General features: G+C 44.8%; 1 protein-coding gene across 2 annotated transcripts in view; it reads left to right on the top strand.

The window, feature by feature from the left end:
• The window catches only part of ttll5 (tubulin tyrosine ligase-like family, member 5), a 98,183-nt gene that overhangs the window by 40,069 nt on the left and 42,097 nt on the right, over window positions 1–16,017 (top strand). For both annotated transcript variants that reach the window (XM_080413282.1, XM_080413283.1), the window contains 9 exons: window positions 503–648; window positions 2,057–2,384; window positions 6,662–6,779; window positions 7,240–7,386; window positions 7,632–7,726; window positions 7,879–8,027; window positions 8,349–8,903; window positions 9,597–9,790; window positions 15,811–15,947. In XM_080413282.1, coding sequence (XP_080269408.1) covers window positions 503–648; window positions 2,057–2,384; window positions 6,662–6,779; window positions 7,240–7,386; window positions 7,632–7,726; window positions 7,879–8,027; window positions 8,349–8,903; window positions 9,597–9,790; window positions 15,811–15,947 — 1,869 coding nt within the window. The remainder of the gene's footprint in view (window positions 1–502; window positions 649–2,056; window positions 2,385–6,661; window positions 6,780–7,239; window positions 7,387–7,631; window positions 7,727–7,878; window positions 8,028–8,348; window positions 8,904–9,596; window positions 9,791–15,810; window positions 15,948–16,017) is intronic.

The following is a 16,017-nucleotide window of genomic DNA, read 5'->3' as shown; positions in this document are numbered from 1 at the left end:
ACATAAAAGGTTTCTACCTGACAGCGATGACATAAAATGTGTGTTTGTGGGAAATCCGGGCTTTTACCATTAACCCTTTAAGACCAGAGACTGAAGTCACTTCTTGATTTGAGCTAAAAAGCATTATTTTATACTTTGGCTATTCAAAAATAGCAGATATACAAGCTCATAGGGCTACGAGCTTGTAGATCTGCTATTTTTGTATTATGAAAATGTGTGTATATATATTGTTTTAAAGCGACATTTTTTTACTCAAATCTTTGCTTCTGGGGGTCCCTGGAACAACATATTTTGAGATGGGGGTCGGCGGCTAAATACATATCATTTTGGGGGTCCTTGACATGAAAAAGTTTGAGCACCACTGATATAGAAACATAAGTTTTTATCAGAATACTGTTGGGATTTAGAAGACATTTGTAGAATCGGCCTCAGGTCTTAATGGGTTAACTGCCACCATTCTGTTAAACTGTGGTGGTGGTGTTGTGTTTCCTCTCTTTCACAGGAAGCTCAAAGACAAGGTGCACCTTCAGGTGGAGGTGTTCTTCGCCGGCCACGTGTTCCAGTACGAGAGGAAGCTGCCGACTCTGGAGGCGCGTAAGAGGAGGCAGCGTCTGGCCCGGCGCTCAGCCCCCGGGAAGAAGATGTCTGGTAGATACCACACGACACTCATCTCGTTTTACTTCACGTTAATTCTGATCGCCAACTCTGTCAGAATTAACCCATTTAGACCTGGAACGCATCGGTGTCACTTTAGGTTTCTTTGGCTATTCAAAAATAGCAGATATACAAGTGCCGCGCTATGAGCTTGTATATCTGCTATTTTTGAAAAATCGTAAAAAAGAAATATTTTTAATTTTTAAAAAAAATCTGTTAGGATTTAGAAAACATTTTAAGAATCGGACTCAGGTCTTAATGGGTTAACCCGGGCTCGGGTGGCGCAGTGGTTAAGTGCCTGCCCACCACCGCGGAGGTTGTGGGTTTGAATCCTCTGTGGTGCATCTGGCTTTGTCGAGCGTCTTCTACACGAACATAATTAATCATACGGGCTGGGGGGGCGGCACCTGTCGCTCAAGGAATGTTGCGCGGGAGGAGTAGGACGAAGGCTCTAGGTCCTCCCGGTGGAGGCTCCTCACTGGTAGGTGAGTCAGTGGGATACAACAGCAGTGACAACACATAAATGTGTGTGGGGAGGAATCCATTGGCATTACTACTAAATTGGGACAGGTAAAAATAATAATAATGATAATTTAAAAAAGAAGAAGAATTAACCAGGGGGGTGGGCTGTTGGTTTAACCCATTAAGACCTGGAACTGTGCCATTTTTAGATTTGAGCTAAAAAGCATTATTTTACACTTTGGGCTATTAAAAAATAGCAGATATACAAGCTCATAGCGCGGCACCGAGTGCCGCGCTACGAGCTTGTAGATCTGCTATTTTTGAAAAAATCGTGAAAATGTGTGCAAATCTTTGAATATATATATTTTTAAAGCGAACATTTTTAACTAAAATCCTTGCTTCTTAATACATATAATTTTGGGGGTCCTTGACATGAAAAAGATTGAGCACCACTGATATAGAAACATACGTTTTTCAGAATACTGAGATTAAGGAGACATGTACAGTAGAATCGGCTTCAGGTCTCAAAGGGTTAAAGCAACCTTTAAACCAACAGCGAGCCGCGGTGTTAGGCAGACTACTGAGTGGGCTGGGTCTGATGTTCAGAACTCAGAGCTGAGCCATAGCGAGTATAAAATAGTTTTGTCCTCTTAAGAACTTCAGCAAGCCCTGCCGAAGCCCAAAAACGTTTGGCATCGTTTGTAGTGTGCTGCAGGCTTCAGTGGACCTAATTCACACACTTGTACCCTTCTGGTTTCAATAAAAAAAAACTCCCCTGTGTGTGATAGTACGATTGGCCAAATTATGACTGTATGACCGTGTTCATTTAATTACAGCACAGGAGAGAGACGCCCTCTATCTGAGTGAGCGTGTGCATTTTATCCACTTAAACGCTGTGATTTAGCTGACAGTTTGTCTTCCTCCTGTGCATTGCCTTCAGGAAGGGGACGCGACACCTCCCCGGCCGAGAGCGCGGCGGAGGAGGCCGCAGAGGAGCCGGACGAGGAAGAGGAGCGCTTTCGCAAGCGGACGCTGCAGCAGAGGGAGGCGAGGGAGGTGGAGAGGCGAGCTCCGGAACCGGTCTCTCACAGGCCTCCTCCTCTGGTAGCGTTGCAGACAGAGCCGGTGGCTGCCCCGCGGGAACGCGTCCACGACGGCGCCTCCTCCTCCATCTCCTCCTCCTCTTCCTCCACTTCCTTGGCGACCAAGCGCTGCGCCAAACCCAAGGTCAACCTGCTCCACATCCTCCAGCAGGGCTGGGAACTCAGGTCAGTCCGTTACCACCCCGCTTCTCCACCCCCTGTTAGAGCCTGTGTTAATTGCACTCTTGAGTTGTGGTGGAAAAAAAATCATATAACAATCTCTGTGGTATTGATTCATTTAATGTATTCGTAGATGCAACTTGTCACCCTCTGCAAAGGGCCCACACTATTTATCTCTGGTACCCCAATCTACACTGTAAAATCCTCATCATGTTGGTTCCATTTGTACACTCTGAGTTACAGATCCATGAGGGTCCATTTGGTTCCTACCTCTCAGTCATTTAGATGGGTACCCCTCGAACCCACTCAAGGACCCCACTTTTGCTGTGCCGGCAGCTCCCTTCCTCCTCACTTCTACGCCTTCTCCTCGTCCTCCTCGCTCCTCACTTCCATCCCTTCTGCCCCCCACCCAACCCTAACCAACCTCCATCCCCCCCCCCCCCACCCCTTCTTTGTTCCAGCAGAGGAAATATGAGGTGTACAGAGGCAAACCGGCCAAAGGTTCTGAGAAGAAAAGCTGCTCCCCCCTCTTTTTTTTACGGCCTGTCGTGTTTTGATCAGTCTGTTTTGAGCGTGACTCCTCTATGTCTACCTAACTCGCCATGTGGAAGATCAGGGGTCCGGAGCCAGCCAGTTCTACTACGTACGCGTCAGCCTTGAGCTCGGCGCGGAGACCACCGCTTGAGAGACGCTGCCCGTGATTGGCTTTGCTAATTGCAGGAGTCAGGCTGTCTTTGTTTTAGAGAGTCCAGGAAGGACTTGGATAGCTGCCCCACTCGCCCGTTTATTATGCAACACGCCGCGCTTCAGCCGTTTAGCTTTCTCCTGCTTTTTTTGCAGTGACATTAATAAATATCACATACTTCTGTCTAAAGTGGAACAAAGGCTCCAGTCTTGTATTGATTTTAAAAGTGGGACTGAAATTGTAATTTGAGGAGGAATTACATTAACAAGTCTGAGTTCGTAGAAATTCCTCAGCACTTGCCAGGGCTGCGAACGGAGCCGGGCAATTATAGTACAGTATATCATTGTTTGTGTTTGACAGCTTTTTCCAAAACATTTTTTTTTCTGCGTCGGTGTACTGACAGTACCCCCTTTCAGGTTCACTCGGGCCACAAAAACAATTCATCAGGTTTCGATATCGGTGGAGGACAAGTCACACTGTGCCTCCAACAGCCGCTAGTTGAAAACGATACATAACCTGTTTTTGTTTTCTCTCAGTCAGCAAGCAGAATGTACAGAATGTGTGTTGCTGCTTGCTTGCTTGCTTTCTGTTGTAAGACATGTAGTAGAGATTCCAAAAAGAAGCCAAAACAACATTCACTGTCAGTTCCAAGGGAATTGGCTGGAGCCCTAGATGAGATTATTTATTATGAGCTGTCAGGGAAGTGAAAAAGAAAAAAGATAATTGTGTGAGAGAGAGAAAGAGAGGAGTAAGAGTGTACAGCTACAGTATATCTACAGTATCTGTCTGTCTGTCTGTCTGTCTGTCTGTCTGTCTGTCTGTCTGTCTGTCTGTCTGTCTGTCTGTCTGTCTGTCTGTCTGTCTGTCTGTCTTGTCTGTCTTGTCTGTCTGTCTGTCTGTCTGTCTGACCTGTATAAATGAGTGGAGAAACAAAAGCAGAAGCTTCCATACAGGTGTACTGCATGATACATTTAAGAAATTGACATCCTATTGTTACATCCTATGATTGCACTCATATGATGGGGCCATATGATTCTGACATACTGTATATCAAAATGTTGAGCAGGCACAATTTACCTTGATTTTGGATCAAGATGGCAGGAGCCATCAAATCTCAAAGATTGCTCAACTAGTGTTTCCACAGGAATAGGAAGTGACGTCTGCATTTCCATCTATAGGAAAGTCATCAGTAAATAGTGTTTGCTTTATGGCATAAATCACTGCTAAAATCCATGGGAGATCTATGGTTCACTTCTCATGCGTTCGTGTTTGGCCGATATGGAGTACCTTTCACTCGTCCCTTTACCAACCAAGCTAATTAAACGCGACGGAAGAAATGGACTATTAGCAAACACCCGGATGCATGTATAGATAGAATGTTTACAGAATGAATGTATAGATGTTCATACCTTCTAGATATATAGATATACATACCTTACTGCACATTCTATTAGTGTGATACTAAATTGCGCCCCAAATAGTTTCCCATTGTTCATCCCCCCATTGCTGCTAAGGTTATTTTGTTTTTGCTGCTAACACTGACGATAATATAGATCTATATGTCTTATCACAAATTCTATTCATCTGATGCTAACGTATCCCCCTCCTCTAATTCTAAACACTCCCTGTTGCACATCCCCCACTGCTGCTGAGGTTGCATATTGTACTGTAGGTCTTGCCTGTATTCCTCGTCTTCATTTTCTCGTTCTTTTCATTTATTTGTAACCCAGTATTATCTTTTGTATATTTTACTGCTGCTGTTGCACAGTCTTGCAGACATGATGCTGCGCCAACATTTCGCCACTTGTATCTGTATGAGTGAGTGACAAATAAAACCTTAATTCTTCAATAGGGTTGTAAATTTAGGTCAAAAGTGCATATCAGGTGACTGAGAATGCCAATGCAGGATGTGATCACACTGTGTCAGCAACTACATTAGGCTGTGAGGGGGTCCGGTGCCTCTGTTATGCTGTGGCGGGCATTTTCCAGGCATGGTTTGGGTCCACTTGTGCCCTTAGAGGGAAGGTTCACTGCAGTTCAATACAAAGTTATTTGTAGTGATCACCTTTATCCTACAATGAAACATTTCTATCCTGATGGGAGTGGTCTCCTCTAGAATGACTATGCCCCCACAGGGCAGGAGGGGTCACTTATGGGAGATTTTGAACAGACGTGTTAGAAAGCGCCCTCCACCACCATCGTCAAAAGACCAAATAAGCGAATATCCTCTTAGAATGGTGTTCCATCCCTCCAGTAGAGTTCCAGAAACTTCTGTCTGTGGTGGCCCAGCACCTTACTAAAACACTTTATGTTGGTCTTTCCTTTAATTTGTCGCCCGTCTGTGTGTGTATACATACAGTATACATGTACATACATATACACATATACATGTATGGCATGTATGTATACACTACTGTATGTAGTTGTTGATGGAGTGAGTGCTTGTGCAGTAATATATGGTACATACTATGAGTGAGGTGTTTATTATTTTTTATAGCCTGCCTCGACCAATGCCATCCATTACCAATGTTTTGACCGATATTTTATCAAAAAGTGAAACATTTTCTAATCAATTGATTAAAGTTTTTAGTTAACATTTAACTTATAATAATCACAATTTTGATAGATAAAAAAAATAAACATATAAACTGAACTTTAATTTATTTAACCACTTCAGCCCTATTCAACATTTAAAAAAATAGCCAATTTACAAGCTCACTTGTTGGCTAGATCTGCACATTGTTTTACATTTTTGCACAATTTACAATTTTAATCCAGAGCGATTGACAGTAAGCAAGGACAACACAAGGTAATACATAAAAATGCATAGAAATGGTAATCTAGGATCATAGGTAAACCAAGAATCAGTCGAATATCCAAAAAATATATATATATATGAAAACTATACACACTATAGGATGCCAGGTCAACAAGGACCTGGCATCTGTCTACATAACATCTAAATTATATTGTAGCCTTTGCATAAGCCTGCAAGGTTGTCGAGGCTAGGGCAAGTGCTACGGGCTAAGTTGGAGTCTAAAGACTCTTCAGATTACGGCAGAAGATTGGAAGTGAGTCTGCAGTTCTAATTGTTGCAATGGGGAGTTCATTCCATAGTTTGGGAGCCAGAAGGGAGAAGAGTCTGGGATGTGTGGAGCGTTATCCCGGATGTTTTAGCGAAGGTTCTACCAGCTTCCCTGTGTTAGCTGATCTGAGTGAGCGGGAGGGGTTGTAGGGTTGGATCAGGCTTTGACGATATGGGGGTGCCATACCGTTGGTTGCTTTGTAGGCCAACATCAGTGTTTTGTACTCTGTGCGGGCAGTAACTGGGAGCCAATGGAGGGAGTGGAGAAGGCGGGAGACAACTTGAATATTTTCACCAATAATGACATTCCCAAAATAGGGATGCTAGGTTGAAAGTAGACAAACCGGCTGCATAATTCCTGATACCGATCTCATCAAAAGCATATCTGCTGGCTTCATTCCTTTTGCATTGCTTTACTTTTCCATCATTCTGCAGACCTCCTGTGTGTCCTGATGGGGTCAGTTGGTCACTCCTCCTAAAACCCTGTCATTCCCTTCTGTTTGTGTTCCGCAGTAAAGTGCAGGCCCGGGTCGCCTTCTCCTCCTACCTGCAGCGAGTTCAGCTACGACTCCTGGCAGAAAGCAAAACCAACGCCACCCCAGCCTGGCCAGACAGAGACAATGAGCAAATGGTACGCCAGTAGTAATTGCTATATTATAAACTGCCATTTTCCCCCATTCATTGTACTTGTTTATGGTGGGAGGTGGGATACTCCGGAGCATTGTTTTTAATGTTTATCTACGGCTGGTTTTCCATTCAATTATTCTGCGTTGCTCACGCGAACCACTTCGCTAGTGTTAATGTGTACGAGGTGTTTTGTTGCCACATGGAAAGGGAAAATGCGGTCTTCTTCAAAGAGGGCCAGATTGGAAAGTCTCTCCAGCGCTGCTGGAATGGCAAGCATCATCATTACTGGCCTCTAAACCCCTTCGTTGGGGGGAGAGAGGGGATTAACGTGAACACATGCCAATCCGTTGCTTTTGAACGTCTCAGTCATTGCAGACGGCAGAGACGAGTAATCCTTATGACCGACGTGGTGATTCAGGGCACCGACATCTGAACTTGTCCGTTGTCTTGTTTGTCACGTCCAGGAGCTGATGATTCGTTTCCTGAAGAGAGCGTCCAGTAACCTTCAACAGGACATGAGGATGGTTATGCCCAGTCGCCAGCTACCGCTACGAGACCGCAGACGCATCCTGTCCCACCAGCTGGGGGAGTTCCTCCACCGCTACAACACGGTACCTATTCTCAAGACTCCGTCACACACACACACACAAGCCCGTAATTCGTTATCACATTACACCGCTTGACGTTATCCGGTGTCTTCGCGTCTGCAATCAAACGGCAACGGCATTGTTTGAGTAGAGACGTGCAATGGATAGAGAGAGAGAGAGATATGCATATGGGAGACAACTTTGTTATCGTCTCGACAGACAGTCGAGCGTACTCATGGTGTCTTAACTTCCTCTTGTTATCCTCACAGGAGACCCAACATATGGTGAAGAGACAGGAGAAAAACAGCGAGGAGGAGCAGTGCATCAACCCCGGCGTGTTTCAGGAGTACATGGCTGAAGCAAGGTTAGCAGTTCTGGCATGCACTCATACTATTGTTTAAGGCCGGCCTCCTTACTGTTTCAATTACACATGCTACTGAGCGAACAGCGATCCAAATCTGCTTTACACATGTCCATGTCTCTTATCTTTGTTTTTTCTTTTCTTTTCCTATACAGTGAGACTGATCTGGAGGAAGTTCTGACATTCTACACACACAGAAATAAATCAGCCAGCGTGTTCCTAGGAACCAAAGTCAGGAATGTCAAGAAAGAGTGTTGTGAGAAAAACGCCTTGGGAGATACAGTCAAATGTGAACATCCTAAATGTGAGTTACTTATTTCCTTATTTCCTCCTGCGTGTGTGCGTACGCACGTGTGTGTGTGCGTGTTGTTGCCTGGAAATGTTTAGGGTTTCCACCCTTCCACGACACACAGTAAACGGGAATCTTAGTGTTTTGATTTGTAAACCCTTAGAGGTGGAGGGGGGGGAAAAAAAAGCAAAGCAAAAAGATTGAGTCATGAAGTGTCAAGGAGAGGTCAGCTTCGAATGATTAGCCCTCATTGGGGGGGAGAACAAATGTGTGTCAGACCCATGGAATGACTAACTGGCGATAAAGGAGCTCTGGCTTCTCTCCTCCTCTGAACAGCTCTGCAGCCTGTGACCACAGAGACCTCAGACTCCTCATTCAGAGTCAGCTCAGACCTGGACTCCAAGACCAACGGAGGAGCTCGGCCTTCTGTCCGCATAGCCACTGAACCCCAGAGGTCAGAGGTCAAGGCCTCCCAGCACTCCTCCACCTTCCCCGCCGCTTTAGACTCCACCCACATCCAGCTGCACCACCGCTCCACCTCCCCCGACTCCCTCCCTCTCCACTGTCCGCCGCCACCGCCCTCCCAGCCCCCGCCGGCCTACACACCGTCCATGGCCAAGTCTCACGCCTCCCGCTCCGCGCCGCCGCCGCCAGCCCACCGACCCCCGGTGTGCCCCCCTGTTGCGGCCGCGGTCGCCCCCCAGCCCCCGAGGGTGATCTGGGCGGCTTCCGCCCTGCTTCCCCCCGGCGTGGTGTCTGTCCCGCGGCCGTCCCCGCCGCTGAGGCGGATTCAGTCCTTCACCTCCTCCCCGGCGGGGGCCTCATCGTCCATGCCGAGCGCCACGCACATCTACAGCCAGAAACTCTCCAGGCCTACATCTGCAGGTCAAGGTAGAAATACACCTCACGACGTGCAGTCAGCAAGCCGCGTCGCTCTTACGTTTCGAGGCCGACCGTTGCCAGATTTTGGGGTTTCATGGCGAGTCCTAGACCACCGTTTACTGATGATTTGACTGATATTTTGTAAAAATAAATTAACTCATTGAGTGCCAATGACGTCTTTTGACGGCCGTTTTCAGTGTGCCATTAGTGCCAATGACGTCTTTTGACGTCGCCTAAAAAAAAAAAATCTTTCAAAATATATATATATATATATATATATATATATATATTTTTTTTTTATATATATATTTTTTTATCTCAAAGGAACTAGGAGAAAACGATTTTCAAAAAGTTAATGCTCCATCCACTTCAATGTTAAAATGTAAACGGAGAAAAAAAATCATTTTTTTTCATTTTTCCTGCCTGTGGCACAGGGATCAACAAGCTTGAAATAAGCCTGGCAGTGAATGAGTTAAAAAAAGGAAAAAAACTGCAAAATCTTTAACTAAATTTCAAGAAAATGTTATTAGAATAAACACAAATAACTTTTTGATAGATTAAAAATAAACACATAGACGATACATACGATAAAAAAACGATACCTTATACAAGCTTGTAGATCTGCTACTCTCTTTTTTTGCCTCTAAATGCTGATATATCGGCCTGGCTCTTACGTAATTTTTCCCTCTTCACTTGTCACAGTGATGAAGAGGGGGGTCTCCGCAAAGCCGAAGCCCGACTCGGCGGTGGGGGTCGTCTCCAAGGAGTTGAACAGTCTGTCAGCCCAAGCCCAGTCTAACCAGCAGGCCATCATCTCGGCACTGCAGAAGCTGGCGGACAAGCAGGCGGCCCGCCACTACACTAGCTCCAGTCACATTGGCCTGCTGACCCAGCATGTGAGTAGGGGGGGAAACCATTCATCCAATCATTGACGAATTGATTGACAGAAAAACTATCAAATTATTTTTTACATTTTAATCTTCTCCCCAAAAAAACATTTTCATGAAAAAAAGATACATTTATCACGTTATAAGGTGATCACCTTAAAACGTGTTACATATCACGTTGTTATGTGATCAAATAAACTGCACTGGTATATGAATGAATGCTTTTATTTGTAGCATATTATAAAATGAAAAGTAGGCCTACTGTTTTTGACTGCTGGGTAAACATATTTAAAAACTTGGTATTATTATTTTGTTCATTATTACTTTATTTTACCATTGTTTTATGGTCTAGATAAATTAATCTCATAGATTAATCTAATAATGAAAAAGATATTGAAATGTGAATTGATTACAAAAACAATCGTTATTCGTTAGTGATCTACAAGCTGACAAAGCATCCTGATGTGACGCAATGTGAGCTTGTTGAGCGGCTATTTTCGGCGCGGGACACTATCGTACGACTAGGTATAAATCAGGCTTAACGGCATATCATCACCTTGACTCATTACCCGTTTCAGCATGTAACAAATAGGAACCGCGTTTAACTCGTGCGAAATTGTAAACAGACACGAATAGCGCTTCAAAGACTGGAGGATGGATGTCGTTGCGCCACAGTGAGTGTCTCATTGTGAGGTCTGTGGTGTTCCTCTTTGTTTTGTGCTCGCGAACCTGCACTTGACCCCGCGTTGATTGACAACGCTGAGCCCCTCGTTCATACCACATAGCTGCCGGAGGCTGCTGCCCTGCACTGTCTGTGTGTGTGTGTGTGCACCTTCCAGAAGGCAGAGAATGTATCTCAACTTGAGAATGGTCGTGTTCTGTAGTTTGCTGCTGCTGTGCACTCCTACAGGATATGTACAGTATGTGACATATTCTAGTAAATATGACACATTCACCATCCGGTTTGGTTCCATTTGCAGTTGTACACTCTCGAAGATATGGACCCGATGTTGAGGGCCAGTGGGCTAGGAAGAGGGGTGTGGTCGTAGCCTGCAGCCTGTGGGCTAAGCCAGAATCTGAGCTGGCTGGTGTAAACGCTGCCTGCAGCCCCCTAGCTTGCAGACTGCCTCTGTAGCCTGTGGGCTAGGACTAAGATTCTCAAACGTTTTAATTTCAAGGACCACTAATTTGATGTGCATTAGGCCACAGACCCCTATTTGATAATCCTCCAGTGTTCATTTAACAATGAGGGTGTACACATGGACCCATTTGTACACTCTCAGAGTTACAGACCCGTAGGGGTCCACGTGGACCCCTGGTGGTTGCCCGGACCTGACGTTGAGAACCAGTCGGCTCAGGAGGACACGCGGTGGTCATAGCCTGCGTGCTGCGTCTGCAGCCTGTAGAGGAGGGGCGTGGTTGTATAGGGGAGGGTGGAAGCTGGAACCAGCATCGGAGCTGGCTGGTGTAAGCACTTGGTGAGCTGAGTTGAGCCCCGGCTCTGTGTGAGGTCTCATTATCAGATACACGGGAGGGGGGGGGGTCCTTTCTGTTGATGCTTAACAGGCAGCCACTTTTTTGTGGTAATTGATGCTTATAAATAGAAGAATGTGGCAAATTGGCACCGGGCAGGAGGAGCGGCAGCTCCGTTTGCTCCCCTTTCGTTTTTCTATCCCCCCCTGAAGGTTTGTTGTTTGGCGTGGGTAGCTTCTTTGCCTCCCCCCCCCCCTACCCCACCACTACCCCCCCCCCCTTCCACCTTCCTCCCTTCCTCCTAATCCTCCTCCTCCTCCTCTGCGTTTGTGGGAGTTTTTTTTGGGTGATGGCACCGGACCACACATACTGCAGGTTTTTATGGCTTCCTCCTGCTTGTATATTATTCAGTTTGCTGTGATTCCTGCAAACAGTTAATCCCAGGCACCGGCTGCTGCTGCTGTCTTATTTTACACAGTCGAATAGTTCAGCGTTTGCACTTAAAGACTTTGGCCTTTCTGTGTAGGCCCAGATTAGAAGTCATTAACTCACTTATTTAAACTCACTGGAGAGTTCTGTGGAGGCAAGTTAACACCCTGTTACGCTGGCTGACCTTGGAAGGTTCAGTAATAATCACTGATGTTCATTATAACCCACATAGCATAAAAACCAACCAGTGGTGGAAAGTAATGAAGTACATTTACTCAAGTACTGTACTTAAGAACACTTTTTAAGTAGTGTTACTTTACCTGAATATTAACTTTTTTCAATACGTTATACTTCTACTCCACTACAATTACTTAAAAGCTTTAGTTACTCGTTACTTTGAAGATTTAGATTATTGTTATTGCAAAACATACATTAACCAGTTAAGCCGTATTTTATACTTTGTCTATTCTAAAATATCCAATCTACAAGTTCACAACGCATACTTTTACGTACAATTTTGAATACAATACTTTTACTTGTAAACATTTCTGCATTGTTGCATTGCTACTTTTACTTAAATAAAATCTTTTTGTACTTCTTCCACAACTGAAACGATTATGTTGGGCCTAATTGTTTCCCAATGAGGGGAGCAATAGTAGTCTTTTTTTTAACCCATGTAAAATATAGGTTCCCGTGTGTGTGTGTGTGTGTGTGTGCCTTAGCTAGCGTGTGTGTGCATGCATGCATGAATGCGTGTCTGTGTCACATAATACCTCTTTAACACTTTAAAGCCTGCATGTGTGCAGTACCACCCTAACATGACCAAGCATGACAGAGCGCTACAGCAATTACATTTCCTTTGGAGGATACCTGTGGTGTGTGTGTGCGTGTGTGTGTGTGTGTGTGTGTGTGTGGGTGGGGGTGTGTGGGTGTGTGTGGTGTAACACAATATTCAACCCTTGATATCTGTTGACGTCTCAGCCTCAAGCCAAGCTATATTTTTAAGCGTGTGTGTGTGTGTGTGTGTGTGTGTGTGTGTGTGTGTGTGTGTGTGTGTTCTTTAACTCAGGGTCCCACTCAGAGTAAAGGATACACAATAAAATACGTAGTTTTAACGTAATTTGCACACTCTCTGAGTTAAACTAGCACTGAGGATTTGACGGTGTAGTCACGCCCAGAGGAGCTTGCAGCAGACGCATGGAGCGTAATCATCGTAGCTGGCAGAGAAATCCTCACAGTTCAAAACGGAGGCACTTTGTTAGATTAAAAGCAGCCTGCTGCCTTCCAATTCCTATCCGTGTGATAGTAGAGCAGATAACATGTTCACAGTGTTCATTAAAACTGGCAGGACCAGCAGCACAACAATTCACAACTGATACTGGTTCTTGGTTAGATACTGAGAAAGCTGTTGATCATATTTAGGGTCCTTTTCCGTTGTATTTATTATTTATTTATTTGTATTCTTTTTTTTGTATTTGGCAGCGGACGGAAAATCTTTTGTGCCAGGGACCCCCATACAATATTGTGGTGTTAAAATGTTTTTAAAATATTCCGAAATTTCAACATTATTTCACAATCTTTTTGAAAATAGCGGATCAACTCTTTTTCTAGATTTTTCTAGAAAAAAGAAAAAAAAGAACGCTGATTTATATTGGGTTAAAGTGTTGATTTTGAGGCTATATTCACTCATTTTGCTGGGAACACCCCGGAAACCCCCTCAAGGACCCCCGGGGGTCCCCAGACACCACTTTGAGAACCACTGTTGTAGATCCACCGACAGTAGATCAAGGGAGATCGAAAATGAACCGTGCATCCGGGTTTCTGAGAAACTCACCGACCTGGCTGCTGTTCAGTCGGCTCCGGCATTAATTTAAACACCTGTCATTTAGGAATGTACGACATTTCCCTTTTCCTGGCATGACGACTAGCCAAACAATTCGTTCACCTGCCCAGAGCCCAGCTTAACCACTTTAACCCTGGCGTTCCTATTTTGGGCATGGCAAAACCTTTAAATAAAAAAATTCAAAAAGAGCAAAAATAGCCTATGTGGTGCGTTTTGAGCTTGGAGGTCTGCTATTTGGGCTTCAGTGGTTAAAACACAGGGAAAATAATCTTGTCACTTTATAAAAGAGAGCCGGATAAGATTACTTTTTTTTTTTTTGCCAAATCATGGCATCGACACAGAATTTGACAAATGAAACAAGGTGTCATTATTACCCCTGTCTGGCATGCACAAAGAATGTTTCAGGTTATTACATTATTTAAAGTGTTTCAGTAGTGTCATCTCCCTCCCAGCTCCTCCCAGCTGACTCGTGTTCGCACCTTTTAGTTCTGACACAAACTGGTGCAGGAGGAAAAGACCGTAAAGTAAAGGAGCCCCACAGCAGCTGGAGAACTGTTCACATCCATAACATTTCAGCACTGATAGTAACTCTCTGCCTAACATACAGCAGTACGCCGGGACAGAGGTGCAGTATGTTCAGTTAGCAGTAATGAGTAGGGTGTAGGGGCCCGATTGCACTGATTGTGCTGATAATGTATAGTTGTAAACAGATTTGGCCCGGTGAGTCATGATAACCAATGCTGTCAGGGGAAGAAAACGGGGGAGAGGGGGTTTCGGTGAGGGGGGGGGGGACCACCTGGATTCAGAGCTGAGCGGAGACTAGCTCTGCCATGTGCTGTGTACATTTCATAGCACTCTCTAGATAAATGAGACTGCTGCAGTCTACACAGGAGGACAGCCATGAGGCTGGTGTGAGAATTCTGAGGCAGAAGGATTCTCCAGCTGAAGTGGTGGACGATATGAAAATAGAGCTTATTTCGCGGTTGTAGAAATACTATACACTTTATAAAACAAAACTAAGAGTCTGAATGCCCCGCTAGCAGCCCCGTAGAGGCTGTACTGACCCTGACACACAACCAGTGGTTTGAACTGACCGACACTGCCCTCCTTAGAGCCTTGCGCTCTCACTAGTGGCGCTTAACATGAAGAAAAATAAAGGACATTTAAAAATGTATAGTTTTTCAGGCTGCTAGTCCTATATTGTGCTGATTAGAGCAATGGTCACTGAGTTATGAATTTGACGTGTTAAACAATGCTGCAACACTGCTGTAGTGCCCCACATGTCTGCATTATGTGCAATTTAGTTTTTTGGGCTGTGACTATATTCTGATGCCAGACCCCTGAACAGTGATTGTGCCAAGTTTGGTGCTGATTGGAGCATCAGTGCACCTGTGGCCCCATGGCCACACATGGCCCCTGGTGTGACTATTATCAGTGCCATGGTCCACGGTCCAGGCAATTTTTATATAGGATTATTAGTGCCAGAATTGAGGAAGGGGCCATATCCTATATTAAATTGGCTTTCTCTTTTATGGAAATAACAAAAAACGATGGAGCTTGCACAAAAACAAATTTCCCCCACTGTTTTACACCTGTAAACCCGTGATAATTACCAGTAACCTGTAAGCTGATTGTATGACGTTCTGTATAGTAGTGTGTATATCTGTCTGTCTCTTATATGTCATCATGATTTGTGTGCATGGGGATCTCATCTTAAACAAGCTCAGTGCTTAATGAGTCTTCCAGTTTAGTAGACCTTGTATTGTGAATTTGTACTTCCATGTACTGTTGTTCTCATGTCTTACTAAATAAAGTACATCAATCAATCAATCAATCAATCAATCAATAAAGTTGATTCTGATTCGGACGGTCATGGGGTCACCCAAATTATTCGAGTTTATGCTTTGGGGAGTGTGAATGTGCTCGGCAAACTCCATGGCAATCCGCCCAAGAGTTTTTGAGATATCTTGTATGCAAGTAGAAATGTTGGCCTAAGGGTGGCGCTAGAGGAAAGGCCATGGAGTCAACAAATCAGTAATGTTCATCCTCTGGGGAGCATGGCGGAGCACGGCAAATTCCAATGCAAGCCTGCCAGTAGCTTTCGAGATAGATTATGTAGTTAGGGACTAAAGTGTTGGACTGACCAACTAACTGACATTGCCATCTATAGAGCCCCACCAGTAGTAGGGCTAAAACAGCGTATCAAATATTTGGATTGGATTTGACTATGTGTTGTCTGCAGCCTTTCTGTCGCTTCTTACCATTGTTCTTTCTTCTCTCACAGCTGACCAACCTAAACCTGGCCAATGGGGTGCTGAGTAGAGGGGGCATCACTTTCACACCTCCAGTACGTCATACCACAGTGACCCAAGGGCCATTGAAGGCTGTTCACTCAGACCCCGGTCTGGCAAGCAGCGCTGGGTAAGTAAAATCAAATAGCACTGCCTACAACAAGGCTCCTGTTTCACGTAATGTGAAACAGGAGCTATAG

Source organism: Gymnoscopelus braueri (assembly GCF_963280865.1).
Source record: "Gymnoscopelus braueri genome assembly, chromosome: 19".
In the NCBI taxonomy this organism is placed as follows: domain Eukaryota; kingdom Metazoa; phylum Chordata; class Actinopteri; order Myctophiformes; family Myctophidae; genus Gymnoscopelus; species Gymnoscopelus braueri.
Note: the sequence above shows the minus strand (reverse complement) of the source record. Positions and strands in the feature narration are given on the sequence as shown.